Source organism: Lepidochelys kempii, chromosome 2, assembly GCF_965140285.1.
Source record: "Lepidochelys kempii isolate rLepKem1 chromosome 2, rLepKem1.hap1, whole genome shotgun sequence".
In the NCBI taxonomy this organism is placed as follows: domain Eukaryota; kingdom Metazoa; phylum Chordata; order Testudines; family Cheloniidae; genus Lepidochelys; species Lepidochelys kempii.
In genome coordinates, this window is record NC_136381.1 from 236,404,988 (window position 1) to 236,421,253 (window position 16,266).

The 16,266-nt window shown below is 41.8% G+C and overlaps 1 protein-coding gene across 1 annotated transcript in view; it reads left to right on the forward strand.

Annotated features, from left to right (window-relative positions):
- Positions 1-9,348, forward strand: part of GPR158 (G protein-coupled receptor 158) — a 319,256-nt gene extending 309,908 nt beyond the window's left edge. The window contains exons 10-11 of the mRNA XM_073334275.2: positions 1,321-1,467; positions 2,109-9,348. Of these exons, the coding sequence (XP_073190376.2) occupies positions 1,321-1,467; positions 2,109-3,578 (1,617 nt within the window). The 3' untranslated portion in view covers positions 3,579-9,348. The remainder of the gene's footprint in view (positions 1-1,320; positions 1,468-2,108) is intronic.
- The last annotated feature ends 6,918 nt before the right edge of the window (positions 9,349-16,266 follow it).

Sequence of the window (16,266 nt, forward strand, 5' to 3'; positions counted from 1 at the left end):
AGCAGTTCTTTGTTAAAATTAGCAAGTAACTGGGGGAGGAGGATTAGGATATTGGTCCAATATTGTTTCAAATATATATATTTGAAAATTTTTCATATCTTAAAATACTTGGGAAAACTCATTAATTTTTGTTCTCTTTTATTACTACATATGCAGAAATTCTTGCTTTGAATAATCAATTATTTTTGATAATGTTAACTGCAAAGAACACAAGCCACTATTTGTATTTGCTAATCAGAAGTGCTTTTATGATATTTAGTATTTGAGATACATACTGTTTCAAAAGTGTTGCAAAGGTACATATCAGAATTCACACAAGACTTCGAGGAAATGATATGTTTGCCCATTGCTGTATTTTAACATTATTATGATTATCTTTGATTTCAGTTCTTGTTCAGAGCATTTCCATTTTAAGAAAGTTTAATTTTAGAACGGAAATGCTTGATGAAAGAAGACAGAATTAAGGATATTGTAAGTATGTTAACTTTGAATTTCCTTATGTTTGTGTAATGAAATTTTTTTTCTTACTATAATGTTCTAATAATTGATTTTTATAAGTTAAATATATTCACAAGTTTAACGCTATTAACAAAACTTTTTTGTGGGAATTTCCTTATTCCCACAAAAAAGTTTTGTTAATAGAGTTAACCTTGTGAATATGTTTAACTTATAAAAATCAATTATTAGAACATTATGGTAAGAAAAAAAATTTCATTACACAAACATAAGGAAATTCAAAGTTAACATACTTACAATATCCTTAATTCTGTCTCCATATTCCTGGCCACCTTCTGCATATGCCCCCGTAGTGCTGATCATTTGCCACATGAAATGTCTGTCTGTTCTGCTGAGTATCTAGATTAAAGTACACCAGTGCCATATGAGTAATAGTTTTGCAATGTAACTTTCCTCAGTATAACTGTTCTGTAACTGTTGTGAAGCGTCTGTTTGTTCAGTGTATAAGAGTACAGGTAAATTTGGGCCCTCTGTATGGAGGATATTGACTTTGATCTGTGCTTGGAGGGGAAATATTGTGCTATCTAGCCTGTATCAGAAAGATACACAAGGTATGGTGGCATCTTTGGCCTACAGTAAGGTGGTGTCACAACTGGGGCTTGGGCAGTTAGATCTTGTGGTTGGATCAGGAGTTGGGTTTGAGAGTCAAGCCCGGGGTCAGAGCTGAAGTCAGATAGGAAAGAGGAACAATAGCCAAGGGCCAGCTCTGAGTTGAAATCCAAGGAGTTTTGAACACTTCTGAATGTTGATGTGACCCTTATCAATACACTAACTGCAACATCTTTTTACAAATACTTATTGCAGTTTTCACACTCAAGCAATAACCCAAGAGATGACATAGCTACTGAAGCATATGAAGATGAACTGGACATGGGTCGATCTGGATCCTATCTAAACAGCAGTATCAATTCAGCTTGGAGTGAGCACAGTTTGGACCCTGAGGACATCAGGGTAAATACAAAACTTTTAATTGTAATTCATTTTTAAGGACAAGTGTTTTTCTACCAATAAACTCTGAGCCATGTCAGTTTGATTTTTTTTATTGCAGACTCCAGATAAAGTGGGCCAGCTCAGTTCTAGCAATATCAAATCATGTGACATATTTTGGGGAAAACATACTAATGTGAGCAGAGACTGTGTTACTTGTTATAAAACTTCATAAACTGATCAAAATACATCATCCCTACTTCAGTTGATAAAAGGGCACTTCTCTCCCACTCGTGCTTTGACTGTACACTGCCCAGAGAAAGGGGCTGTTGTCTTTTTCTTTGGTTAATAAAGAATGTACAGTAACCCCATTCGGTTCCAGAAGAAGCCTAGAGAAATACAGCATGAGTATTGTCTGTGCATGGAATATGCTGTGAGACCATATGTGATGGCTATTCTGTGCAATGGGTTAAATCTGAACATACCTTAACAATGAAAAATGTAATCCAAGTACATGGAGAAATGACAAATTTAAACAGTAGAAAAGATGCAATGAAATAATTTAATGTCATATTTAGACAACTGGAGCTTAAATGGAATTCACTGAGACTGGTCATTTGACTTGATTTATGTCATATGTACTAGTTTTGCCGTTTGTTTTCTAGGATGAGTTGAAGAAACTATATGCCCAGCTTGAAATCTACAAAAGGAAAAAGATGATTGCTAATAACCCACATCTCCAGAAAAAGAGGTGCTCCAAGAAGGGCTTGGGTCGCTCAATAATGAGACGAATTACTGAAATCCCTGAGACAGTCACCAGGCAGTGCTCCAGGGAGGATAAGGACCTTATGGACCACAGTGCTACAAAGAACACTGCAGTCGTGAGAAAAAACCCACAGGATTCCACAAGTTATGTAAAGCCAAAGGAGGAATCTTTGAAAAACAGAGTCTTTTCATTAAAAAAGTCCCATAGCACTTATGATCATGTTAGAGATCAAACAGAGGAGTCTAATAGCTTATCCACAGAAAGTGCAGAAGTTATAACTGCTGATAATTCACTGCTGGATTCCTTGACGGGGAAAAATTTCACAAAAAAATCTACAGAAAAAGTTGAAGCTGTGTCCACTGAATCCGTCCCATTAGTGTGCAAATCAGTAAGTGCACACAACTTAAGTGCGGATAAGAAGCCTCTGCAACCAAGACCATCTGTGTTACAAAAATCTCTCAGTGTTATTGCTAATGCCAAGGAAAAGACTCTGGGGTTAACTGGGAAAACACAAAGTCTAGAAGAAAGCAGTAGATCCCATAAACCTCAGCAAAAGGTTAAAGAAGCCAGCAAAAAACACTCAGCCAGTGATAAAGGGGAGCATAAAGATTCACATCGGAAAAACTCTACTCACACTGAGGAGACAAGGAAACCCCATAAATCTGGAATTATGAAACAACAAAGGGTTAGTCAGACAATTGCAAATCCTGACACAGGCACAGGCAAGTCACTGCTTAAGGACAATTTTGACATAGCAGAAATTTGTCCTTGGGAGATTTATGACCAAACTCCTGATTCTGTGCCTTCTGAATCGAAAGTTCAAAAACATGTGTCTATTGCTTCCTCAGAAACAGAGAAAAATCACACGTCCCAACCAAAGGGGAAATCTCATCACAAGCTTAAGACAGCTGATGGGTATCAGCAATCGAATCAAAAGAGCACAGAGAAGTCGGAAGCATGCACTCAGGAGACCCCAGAGCAGCGGGTTTTTGAAGATGAGAAAAAACATTTAAATTCCAAGTCTCAGCTCATCCCTGGGTTTAAGTGTGAGAATGTTAATAAATATTATGCAGCAAATATTTGTGCTGGGGAATCTGAGGAACTGCCCAAAAAAGCTGCAGTACAAATAGCTGAAAGGGAGAAGCTCAATAATTTGGGAGGAAAGAAAAAAAACACACCCTTGGAGGGAAACATGCTTTCATCTGACTCCTATAGATCAAGTAGTAACTTACAGCAAGCTTTAACGTCTCGAGCTGAAGTCTGCCCATGGGAGTTTGAAACACCAGATTTACCAAATGCAGAAAGAGGTGTAGCTTTATCGAACACAGCCACTTTAGGTACAACTAAAACAGGAACTCCTCAAAAATAAGAGGTTTTGGACTGAAAAGAGTAGCAGCACTAAGAAGAAAGACTACTGGAAGGAGGAAAGTGAGAGGGGAACTAGGCCAAGAGGATAAGAAAATTCCTAAGGAGTATCACTTAACTGAGGGGATCAGAACATGAAAAAAGTAGGAAATAAGCAAAATAAATTATTAATTAATTATTATTATTATTGTTATTTATTTGTTGAGTGCCAACAGTGTGATCAGTGGTATCCAAACCATGGAGGGGACATGGTCCCTGCGCTAAAGAGTTTACAGTCTACATGAACAGACACCTGCCTTTGCAAAACCATTTCTCTCTTACAAACAGAAAAAAAAAAGTGAATGGCTATAACAATTAATCAAATTCCAACTGAATTATTCCTGAATGCCCCAAACTGGGCAAAACTTGCCCTTGGGACTTGAAAGATCCAATAGAAGTGTGGCATGGAAAATGTCCTGATGGCAAACTTTGGTATCAATGAGCAGCTTACTGAAAAGATGACTTTTCACTTTACATATTTAACCTTGATAGCACTGCTAACTTAATGCATCCCAAAAATACATTTTATATAATGATTGCTCTCATTTTCTTATACATGTATGTTTAAGTACATTGTTGTGTCTCATATTAAAGCATTCCAGATTGTATACATTTTGCAAATAACTTTGATATTATGTGACACAACAACATATTTATGCAATATGCAGATATTCTATTATTATTGTAATTTACAATACCTGCTGTAGACTTTTGTTTATTTATGAATTACAGTAAGCTTTCACTGGCTATGAAAGCCATAACTTGTATGGGAAAATACCTTGGGTTTTGTTGTGATTTATATTGTGAATTTTCTGTTCTACTCTCTATTATTTAAAATTATAGTTTGATACTGTATTATTCAGGGTTTTTATACAAGGTAAGTTATTTGTTTGGCACTTCTCTGTTAACACTCATAGACTTTATTAGTGGAGAGCAAGTCATCTATTTAGCTGTATATTTGGATAAGTCCAAGGACAACTTATCTGTTGTTTGTTACAAGTGACAAATATCATTTATCACTCCAGAATTCCTGCTTTAATCATCCATCATCAGTATATTTCTCAGTATTTCATACTGACCATATTCTGCTAAAGAAAAAGAACAAAGATGACAAAAAATAACCTTAGGAATATGATCTGTTTCACTAGAAACACACAGCTAAGGGAAATATTTTAAATAGTTTAGAACTGCTGTGTTTCCTGCTGGTGAACTTCCAAGAACTGGCCCTTTAAACATCAAAAAGAGGAGATTAGCGCTAACACAACATTTCCCCCCCCAAAATGCAATCAAGAGACAGAAAGAGAAGAAAAGGATGGGGCATCGCACTCCTCCCACACACACCCCGAAACTCCTCCGCTCTCAAATGTTTTTATGTTACATATGTGTAACATTTGTAATAACATATAATATGTTAGAGACAATTAATCCCCAGGGATAACTAAGGCCCTGATCCGGCAAAGACTCAGACATGTTTAACTTTATACACTCTGAGTAATCAGTTGAAGTCAATGGGATTGACAAAGGAATAAATCTTGGCACGGTCAGGGCTTAAGAGGTATTGTAGAGGTTACAAAGACTAATAAATAAATAAAATACTAGCAGACAAGGTGCCACCCTGGCTCATCTAAATCTAGGACTTGTCATGTACCCAGCTTTGTGCTTGGAGATGTGCAATACCACCAAATAAAGGCAATTCCAGTCCTCTTGAAGAGTTTTCAGTTTGAGAGAGATGATGCGATTTACCGGGAAAGCCAGAAGTGAGGATAACTTAATGCTGTGTTGTTTAATATATGTGTGTGTGCATCATATATGTACGTGTATTACACATATGTAATATAATCTGACTTCTCTTGGGCCTCATAGAGGTGAGTTCATAAAAGACTTGGGCAAAGTGAAACGAGGAGGGCATTCCCTCTCCTTTTCAGAGGTGTAGGCAAAGGCAGCCAATCCTGTAGGAGAGTGAGAGACTTGGCCTTGCCTCCAGCACTGTGCCTGTGGATAAGCGTTATAATTAGAGTGCACATGCACAGATTCTCTCTGTCCTCCCCATCCTACAAACGTTATCTAGGGCCTGAGCTGAAGCTCATTGAAGTCAATGGGAGTCTGTCTATTGACTTCAGTGTGATTAGGATCAAGCCCCTGGTTAGCAAGCCCAAAGTCCTCTGGATGATATGTGGGCTTCATTCTGCCATTGCATAGATCTCAGGGTGCTACCAAGCAGACAGAACCTTCTAGGAGCAAGCTGACTGCCTTCTGGAGAGGCACACGGCACAAATCCCATCCATGTGCAGGGATCTGCCTCTGCAGCAGAAGACAGCCCGTGTTGAGAGGCAGAGGAGCACATGGGCCTTCAGACATGCCCCTTTCTCCAGCAGGGCTGAGTGTGTTTGGGGCCATGATGCTTGTGGTGCAGCTTGGTCCCTGCCAGGTCCCTGTCTGCATGATGACACCCACACTTGCAGCTGGTATGCACAGAGTAATGGGGTAGGGGTATCTTCTGCATTCCCCTACCACCTCCTGGATCTCACAGGGGTGTGATGCCATGCCTTGATTTCACTAGTTACCATGGCCCTTCTGCCATCTGTGCACTCCTGTGGCGCGGCGTGTGAATGGACTGCTTCTGCTATGTGGCAGTCATGTGCGGGTAGCTCTCCAAACCAGGCCAGCTGGGGATCCACATGGGATCCGTGCACTGGTGCTACCTGTTGCATCACAGGCAGGATCAATTCCTATGTGTGTTACTGTATTTGTGCCACTGCTGATCCCTCTGCTGATTGCTTTTCCTTAGGATAACTTGAATGGGAAAATTCAGCAGCAAAGAAATAGGGCCAGATCCTTAACAGGTATATATTGACATATCTCCATTGAAGTCAATGGCATAACAGTGATTTTTATCAGCCAAGGATCTGACCCAGAATGGATATTTTAGTTTTATGTTTGTTTTCTGATGGACAGAATGTTTCCCTCTCTTTTTAAAAATTATCCCTATGGATTTTAGGCTTGCTCAAGTAATGTACTTTAAGCCTGGTGAAACTGGAGAACTTTTTAAAAAAAACAATTACAGTCATTAAGGAATGATTTTCCTGACACATACAGTAACTGATATTTGGGTTTCAGCTCTGTTAGTACTTTAGATTGTTTTAGCACTTTAGAAAACAAAGGGGCCAAACTCCACTGAATTGTTATATTTCACTATGGTCCTGCTACAAATGTTGCTTAAAGAAGGCATACTAAGTTATACTTAAATGATTTTCTATATTCCATAGATTTTCCTCCACCAGCATATATTAGCTAGATTGCTTAGTTGTCTTTTTCTGGAGTTCCATTGTCATTATTCAACCAAGAGAAATACAACTCTAGAATTAAGATGTTTTCCAGCAGATTTGTTAAGAAGATAGATGATAATCGCTCAGGTCACAAACATTTGCTAGGGTGTCCTTTTCAAATGCATGTGTAAGCTGCATCTCTCCTTTGTTTCATAAATAATTAGATTTATACCAATCTTAATAGACTTGTATATTTTATGCAAGAATTATATGCTTAAAATACAAATAATTACTCTCCCATCAGCTTTGGTGGCATTATGGATCAGAAATCAGACAGCACTTTTATATTTTCTCTCCTTAGACTTTTGCATGCATTCGATGACTGGCCCGCCTGAGAAAATACTGCCTTTTCACTTTTAACATTTTAGCTACTCAGACTTGTAGAGTAAATAAAGCTGTAAAGTCTATTCACTTTATTCAGTAGTTCTTATAAAAATATTACCTGGCAACCTAAGTATCCACCATGAAATATTTGATAGATTTATGTTGTAATGTGTCACAGCATGTAAATAATGTAACTTCTCTGCAATAAAGCACATTTATATGAAAATCTGTTTCTGATCCTTTTATGTTGTATTGCAAAGTGGTCACTGTTTCAAACTGAACTGTTTTCTGATCTACTTTGAAAAATAACATTTCAAGTGAGTCTTCCAACACATTAAAGGTATTAATTGATCTTATGATGATAGTATCTTCATTCTCATATGTTGCATATAATGTTTGTTTTCTTCAGATCACTGCAGCAGAAATAGGTACACGGTTAACGTAAGATAGTCATAATTATTTCTAGAGTTGGTTGGAATATGGAAAAAAATGGGAGTTGTTTTTTTTAAATTTGTGCCTCTTTTTTGAAATCTTGACAGTTTTTTGATCATCAGAAAATTTTGACCAGATCTATAGGTGGCAGCATCTGTCACTGACCAAAATTAAAAAAATGCATTTTCATCAACTTTTTTGGTTTTTCTGTCAAAAATTGAATTCTGGATGAAATTTTTCATTAAAAATTCAAAATTTTGAAGCTTTTGACTATATTTATTTCAATATGACATATAATTTGGTTCAGTTGTATGATGAAGTATAACTTAGGCTTTGCACAACATTAATAGGTGTGTCATATCTAAGTCATGGGAGGTAATTGTTCTGCTCTGTTCAGCACTGGTGAGGCCTCACGTGGAGTACTGTATCCTGTTTTGGGTGCCACACTTTAGGAAAGATATGAACAAATTGGAAAGAGTACAGAGGAGAGAAACAAAAATGATAAAAGGTTTTGAACCTGACCTATGAGGAAAGGTTAAAAAACTGGGTATATTTAATCTTGAGAAAAAAAGAGTGAGGGGGACACCTGATGACAGTCTTCAAATATCCTAAGGGCAGTTATAAACAGGACATTGATCAATTATTCTCTATTTCCACTGAAGGTAGGACAAGAAGTAATGGGCTTAATTTGCATTAAATGAGATTTAGGTTAGATAGTCAGAAAAACTTTTTAACCATGAGGATAGTTAAGCACAGGAATAGGTTAACAAGGGATATTGTAGAATCCCTGCTATTGGAAGGTTTTAAGAACAGATTGGACAAACACCTGTAAGCCTTGGTCTAGATATGCTTGGTGTATGTGACCTCTTGAGGTCCCTTCCAGCCCTGAATTTCTTTGGTTCTCTGTTACTCTGTCATACCTTTTTCTTCCTAAAGAGGCAATACTGCTGACAGTTGCTTGGAGCTAATTTATTCAAAGATGGGCTCCAGCAATATTAGGAGTATAACAAAAGATTTCTATTATTCTTTAACTTGGTTTATCTTATAGCCCTTTGTGGGGCTATAATGCTCAAATTCCTTTAATACTCAAAAGGTTGAACATTTTTTTCATTGATGCTATTGATTGTTTTAGTTATTGACTATCTGTGAACAAATGGCCTGCTTTACGCTACACTACCAAGTTATTGAAATCTACACGCCAAGATCCATGATTGGTGCTAATTTTCCACTGCATTCAAAAGATGTAAAAGAGTATAGTGCTCCAAATATTAGAGTAGTGGTTGGGTGCTATCAGTGAAAATGTGTTGATATTATTTTTCTTAATGAAAAGTGTCGTATCATATAATGATGCCTACACTGTTACATGACACAGGATTCTAAAAAAGCCTGTGTCGTCCAAACTGTCATTGAGAGATGAGCTAGATTACCTGTGGGAAAATCTCACCAGTACTGAAATCTCACCAGTGCTTATGGCATTCAGACATGCCACCTTCTTGTGAGGCATATAGAAATACACAGTTTGTTTAATAAAAAAAAAAAAAAAAGACAAACCTGGCTAGCTTTTCTCTTTACTTATATTTTTTTTCTCTTTTGTTAATAGTAATTTTATTGTCTTCATATTTTATGTGTATTGATGCACAGGACATCCTCCTGTAATATTTTGGTATATAACTCTACATCTTCATTGTAAGTCATAGTTAATTCAAAATATTTTAAATGCACTTGAAGTACAAAAATAATAGACACACAGTTTATAGAATGAGTGATGAAAAACAAATGTTTAATACAATTTTGAAAACTGATGTACATGTTACGTTGAATTTGTGTTCTGCTGACTTTCATGAGAACTTGCATTTTCATTGGTAATGTCCTTCAAAAATACAATAAATATGAACTGCAAGGAAAACAGTATGTTCATTGCTATCTAAGAAGCATCTAGGCTCATATTTGCTTCCAATATTTATAATTAATTATTGATTACCACTATGAAGTGCATAACCGTTCCATTCAGTCACTCATCTGCAGTAAAACAGAATTAAGAAAATATATTATGACAAAAACGTAAGGTGTAAGGAGATTTTTTTCATATCTGATATATTGTCCATGCAAGTGAGCAAGTACCTGTGAAACATTTTAAATACAAGCCAAGTTATGTGCTTTAGTGTTTACTATGATAATATTTGTCAGACATATTGTTCTGTTTTCACTGTTGTACTTAGTTCCATGGGAATTCCATTATAATTCAACGTACGGGATGTAAAAGTCGATGCTAATAAATTAGATAACAAGATTAAAAGCTGTTTTATCTTTTGCAATTATGAACCAGTTATGGGGATGATGTAAAAAAATCCTAACATTCCCGAGTAATCAATGACTTCTGGATTTATTTATTGTTTTATTACTGTAATAGTGCCTAAGGGCCAACCAAGAATGGGGTCATATTGTGCTAGGCACTGTACAAACGCAGTAGCAGTCAGTCGGTCTATTACTTTGCTAGAAAGCACCTATATTTTTGTATTACAATTTTAGTAATACCTTGTTACATTCCTGGTTCCTAAAATTCCATTTGGGGTACTTACTGTACATTCTCCTTCTTGAATCCCTTGCACTTTCATTTGGGTATTGTCTGCATCTCCACTTTTACCCTAAGCTCCAATGTTGCTCTATGCTGTTAGCAGCTTCTGCATCCTAACCTAGAGAGGGCTGTATTCCAGTGAAGGGTGAGGTGATTGCATATGTTCATGTGTAGATTTGAAAAGTGTGGGAGGGGGCGGAGCCTATGTCTACATGTAGAGCCTATGTCTGCATAGTTATGCTAGCATACCCCCTTATGTAGACACATTGTACGCTGACAGGAGGAATTTTTCTGCCAGTATCGTACCACCTCCCTGAACGATATTAGCACCAGCGGTGATCCCAGGCCATAACATACACACACCCCTGGAGCACCAGCAGCGGTCTCTGGCCACGTGCCGCCACCCCCAGAACCTACCCCCCGCCCCAGCACGCCCATGGCACCTCTGGAGCCCCTGCTCCAAAGCACCCAAGATTTAATCAGGGGTATATAGTACAAGTCATGGACAGGTCACGGGCCAAGAATTTTTGTTTAGAGCCTGTTTCCTGTCCACGACTTACTAAAAATACACATGACTAAATCTTAGCCTTAGCCATAGTAAGTCACAAAAGGGTAATGTAGAATTCCAATTGGTCACTAAGGCAAGGTTCAACAAAAAATGATTTCACAACATAATTTTTCTTAATGTTCACACTTTTCCTTAATTTGTCCCTTGCCGCCTCCTCTTTCACTGAGAAAAGGAAACACATTCAGGATAATTTAAAAAAAACCAACAAGTGTGTGGGAGGAGGGCAGCAGTTGCAAAGTAGATATTATAGCATGCCATAGGAACATTATTAATAGTCTGACATTTAGATAGAATAGAAATTAAGTCTTTGCAAAGATGCCTAAGGGAGTTAGGTGCTCCAAACCCACTGAATTCCAATGGCTCCTTTGAAAACCCCAACCTAAAGTCTAGATGATTGTTCTCTTTGTTGGACAAATCTTTTTACTGATTTTCTGTTTTGATACAAAGGTCTGTACAGTTTGCTGTACATTGTGTAAGAAAAATCAAACCATTTGCTTAAACAAACATAACTGCATTATTTCCCTGAATACTACATATAGGGCACAGGATTATGGATGTTTTTAGGGAAAAAAAAACAAGAGCGAATCAATGCCCTGGTAAATGAACAATTTAGATGAAGGTACCGGATACCATGCTGTAATAGAGCTGGACTCACCCGGTGGCACCTCCTGCTGGTTGTCCTTGGGAATTAGCTCACCAGCCTTCAGAGCACCCTCTGCTGTCTGGTGATCCGCCTGTCATTGGCCCCTGTGTCCCTCCCGGACCCAGTGCCCCTTTGTCTGGGGTGCTACCCCTCTGGCTGTCCCCACTTCACCTCAGTCTTGCCTACTGCCAGTCCTCACTTAGCCCCACTCCCTGGGCAGACTGCAGTGTATCAGCCACTCATCACAGGTGAAGGGGTTTGGACCTGCTGCCTTTGTCTACCCATGGGCTGCCCCCTTGCAACTCCAGTACCTAATAGGCCCTAATCTAGACCTCACAGCCTGGGGGTTTCCAGGCCAGAGCTCCCCTGGCTTTTTCCCCCTCAGCCCTGCTCCAATCTAGGTATTCCCTCAGGTCCCTGCAGCCAGGCCCTTCCCTCTCTGAACACAGAGAGAGACTGGCTAAGCTTTAACCTAGCAGCCCCTCTATAGGCCCAGCTGCGGCCTGAGTGGTGCATGGCCCAGCTGCGGCCATTTCCCCAATCAGCCTAGCTTCTCTTGCCCTCAGCCCTGGCTCTCTCCCAGGGCTGTCTTTTAAGCCCCACAGGGCAGGAGCAGATAACCACCCCACTACACATGCCAAATGGCAGGCGAGCTCCCTCCTACCTGTGCTTCAGGCCATTTGGTGGAGCGCGGGTCTGCTGCTCTATCTCGGTGTTTACCTTTCTGCCACACATCTGTCTCCGCCAGAGAACTGGCACGGTTTACAGGGCAGGGTGACGGAGCGGCTCCGGAACTGGAAAGGACTACTCCGGTGCCTCTCCCTTCGAGGGAGGGCACTGATACTCAATCAACTAGTCCTGTCCATGCTCTGGTATCGGCTCAACACCCTGGTCCCAGCCCCGGGCTTCCTGGCCAACCTCTAGACGGCGATTCTGGAGTTCTTTTGGGCAGGACTGCACTGGGTCTCTGCAGGGGTCCTCCATCTGCCCCTGGAGGAGGGAGGGCAGGGTCTGAAGTGCCTACGCACCCAGATCCGTGTCTTCCGCCTCCAGGCCCTGCAGAGGCTCCTTTATGGTGCAGGTAGTCTGGCGTGGAGAGTATGGCGCATGCCTTCCTGCACTGCTTCCGAGGGCTCCGATATGACTGGCAGCTCCTTTATCTCGATCCGAGAGGTCTTCCGTGAGACCTCTCCGGGCTGCCGGTCTTCTACAAAGACCTCCTTCAGACCTGGAAACTGGTCTCGGCGACCAGGTCCATGGTGGCCACTGAGGGGACAGATCTCCTCGCGAAGCCCCTGCTACACAACCCCCAGCTCCATGTGCAGGTGGCGGAGTCCCCCTCGGTGCGCCAGAGGTTGGTCGTGGCAGAAGTCACCAGAGTCGGAGACCTCCTGGATTACGACCGGGGAGACTAGCTGGATCCCCTGATGCGTATGGGGCTCTCCAGGCCTTGTACTCCCCGGTGCATACTTCAGGAGGTGAGGGCCGCTTTGCCGCCCGCTGCTCGGGCTTACCTCGACCGGGTCCTGCAGGAGGGCATGCCCCACCCACCCTCCACCCCAAGCCCTCCGGACCTTTTCATCGGGCCCCAGCCCCATGGACCCAACTGGTCCCCCCGCCCCTTCTCCGTGAGCCAGCTGCACGATTTGCAGCCGGTTCGTTTCCAGACCATGCCAAGGAAACACCTATACATGCTCGTGCTCCACACCCTTCACTTTCTCACCCTCGTGTCCTGCCCCAACACAAAGTGGCGGGACCTCCTGCCACCTCTAGAAGGTGAGGAGCCCCGGTGGGCCAGCCTATACTCCACCCTGGTCCTGAGGCCCGTCGGGGAGATCAGCTGGAGGCTCCTTCATGGGGCCATGAGCACAGGTGTGTATTTGGCACAGTTTACCCCATCCCGGACACCTGTCCCTTCTGCGGCATTAGGGAGACTCTGGCGCACGTTTACTTGGAGTGCGCCAGGTTGCAGCCCCTATTCCAGCTCCTCACAAATATCTTGTTACGTTAATGGCTGCACTTTTCCCCTTGCCTCCTTCTCTATGCACTCCCTATCCGTGGCCGCACAAAGTCACGGGACCTCCTGGTCAACCTCCTCCTGGCCCTGGCTAAAACGGCCATCTATAAAACCAGGGTGAGGAGGTTGGCCGTTGGCTGTGACTGTGGGGCCTGTTTCCGATCCTCTGTCCATTCACGTATCCGGACAGAGTTCCTCTGGGTGGTGTCCACTGGCTCCCTTGACACCTTTGAGTAGCAGTGGATGCTGTCCGGGGTTCTCTGCTCAGTGTCCCCGTCAGGCTCCCTGGTTTTAACCCTTTGACCGCACTCCTGTCCCTGTTATTTCATTAGTTGTCCCATGGAATGATTTGGTTTCCAGGTCCTGTGGATCCTCCCCTTAGGCTGCAGGGGGGTCCTTAAGCAGTGGGCGGGCTCCTGCCTGCCCACTTTCCGGAACCCAATAGGTACACATGCCAAATGGTTCTTTGCTTGAGAACCCATTTCCAACGAGAAATAGAACTGTATTTTATCAGCCCCTTCAACTGGAGACAATCCTTGCTCAGACCACCCAAAACAGCATTAATAGTACCAAAAAGGTGGTGATGATTTTTCACCTGGATCTGGATGGAAACCAAATGATCATTTTATTTAGGGCACTAAATGGCTGTCCTGTGATAATGACTTTTGGTCACTATCAATCTGATTCATGTGCATACCTTGGGTGGGATCTACAAAAGGACTTTGATTTTCTAGGTGCTGTGATGCTCAGCATTGAAATATCACAGGAACAACACTGTGAATCACAAAGCCAAGTTAGGCACCCAGACTCCCTGTACAATGAATGGGGAGAGGTAGGTGCCTAAGAATATGACCCACAAAAAACCAGAATGAGAGGCAGTGAGTCACCTAAGCCAGCCAGTAGGAAATGCCAAGGGAAGGGCTTTGTGCTAAGCCCTGCCTCTATCTTGGGGTTAGGTGCAGTGCTCTTCCTAGTGATCCATGGTTGTGGTGCACCCACCTTACAACTTTTAGCCTAATGGTTAGTGGACTCACATGGGATGTGGGAGACCCAGGTGCAACTCCCCTCTCTCTGCTGGGGGGCAGAGGGAAAGGATTTGACCAGGAGTCTCCTACTTCTTAGGAAGGTGCTCCAACCACTGAGCTATGGGATAGTCTGATGTGGGGCTCCCTCAGTCTGGCCTGTTGAAGCTGTTCCACAGTGGATAAATAATGAAAAAGTGATTGGAGAAGGGGGACTGGATCTAGGAACTCCCACCTCCTACGTGGGTGCCTTAGCCAGTGGACTACAGAGTCATTCCCAGTCCCATGCTCATGGGGAATTTTGTGGATCACAGTGGGGCCAAAACAGGGAATTAGACACCTAACCCAAGACTTAAGCACCTAACTACCTTTGTGGATCCCACCCTAGGACTTTGCTCTAAGCAATCCCATTAGCCAACATTTCTTAAGAAAAGAAACACACACATTACAGAACCTAAGGCAATGCCCCTCACTCCTTTGTCCCCCCATTCCAGCCCTGCCTTACAGCTGGTTCTTATCAGGCACTGCCTGATTTAGCTCACATGCAGGTGGTACAAAAGGCTTGGCATTTCAGTAAAATGTCACAGTGGCTCCTTTGTCTCCCGCTCATGCTTGGTTCCGCTTTTATTTCAGTTGTAGGCTGGCAGCATTATACAAAAACTAAAGCTCTTGCCAAACATTTCATCTTGCTGCTAAAGACTCCCTGCTCCCCTGGAGTCGCTTTTCTGAACTCAGCCCCAGAGTACACAGCAGCACTATGCTCCTAACCTCCTCCCGTCACACTGTTTGTACCTTTTAAAACTTCACTTACCATCACAATACAACACTTCCCAGTGAGAAGTCCCCACCACCACCCTGAAAAATCAATAACACATTGAGGGCCTGTCATAAATATAAAGGGAAGGGTAAACACCTGGCCAGAGGAAAAACCCTTTCACCTCTTAAAGGGTTAAGAAGCTAGGATAACCTCGCTGGCACCTGACCAAAATGACCAATGAGGAGACAAGATACTTTCAAAGCTGGAGGGGAGGAGAAACAAAGGTTCTCTCTGTCTGTGTGTTGCCTTTGCTGGGACCAGAGCAGGAATGCAGGTCAGAACTCCTGTAAAGGGTTAATAAGCAATCTAGTTAGATATGCTGATAAAATAAGTTGTGCTGAATGGAATGTATATTCCTGTTTTTGTCTTTTTTGTAACTTAAGATTTTGCCTAGAGGGATTCTCTATGTTTTGAATCTGATTACCCTGTAAGGTGTTTACCATCCTGATTTTACAGAGGTGATTCTTTTACTTTTTCTTCAATTAAAATTCTTCTTTTAAGAACCTGATTGCTTTTTCATTGTTCTTAAGATCCAAGGGTTTGGGTCTGTGTTCACCTATGCAAATTGGTGAGGATTTTTATCAAGCCTTCCCCAGGAAAGGGGGTGTAGGGTTTGGGAGGATTTGGGGGGGGGGAAGATGTTTCCAAGCGGACTCTTTCCCTGTTATATATTTGTTAGATGCTTGGTGGTGGCAGCAATAAAGTCCAGGGGCAAAAGGTAAAATAGTTTGTACCTTGGGGAAGTTTTAACCTAAGCTGGTAAAAATAAGCTTAGGGGGTTTTTCATGCAGGTCCCCACATCTGTACCCTAAAGTTCAGCATGGGGAAGGAACCTTGACAGGGCCAGATTCTGATGTCTTACTGATTTGGAGTAGTACTTTTATTCCATTTGGAATTTCACTGATTTCAATTGTGGAGCCCTCACATGC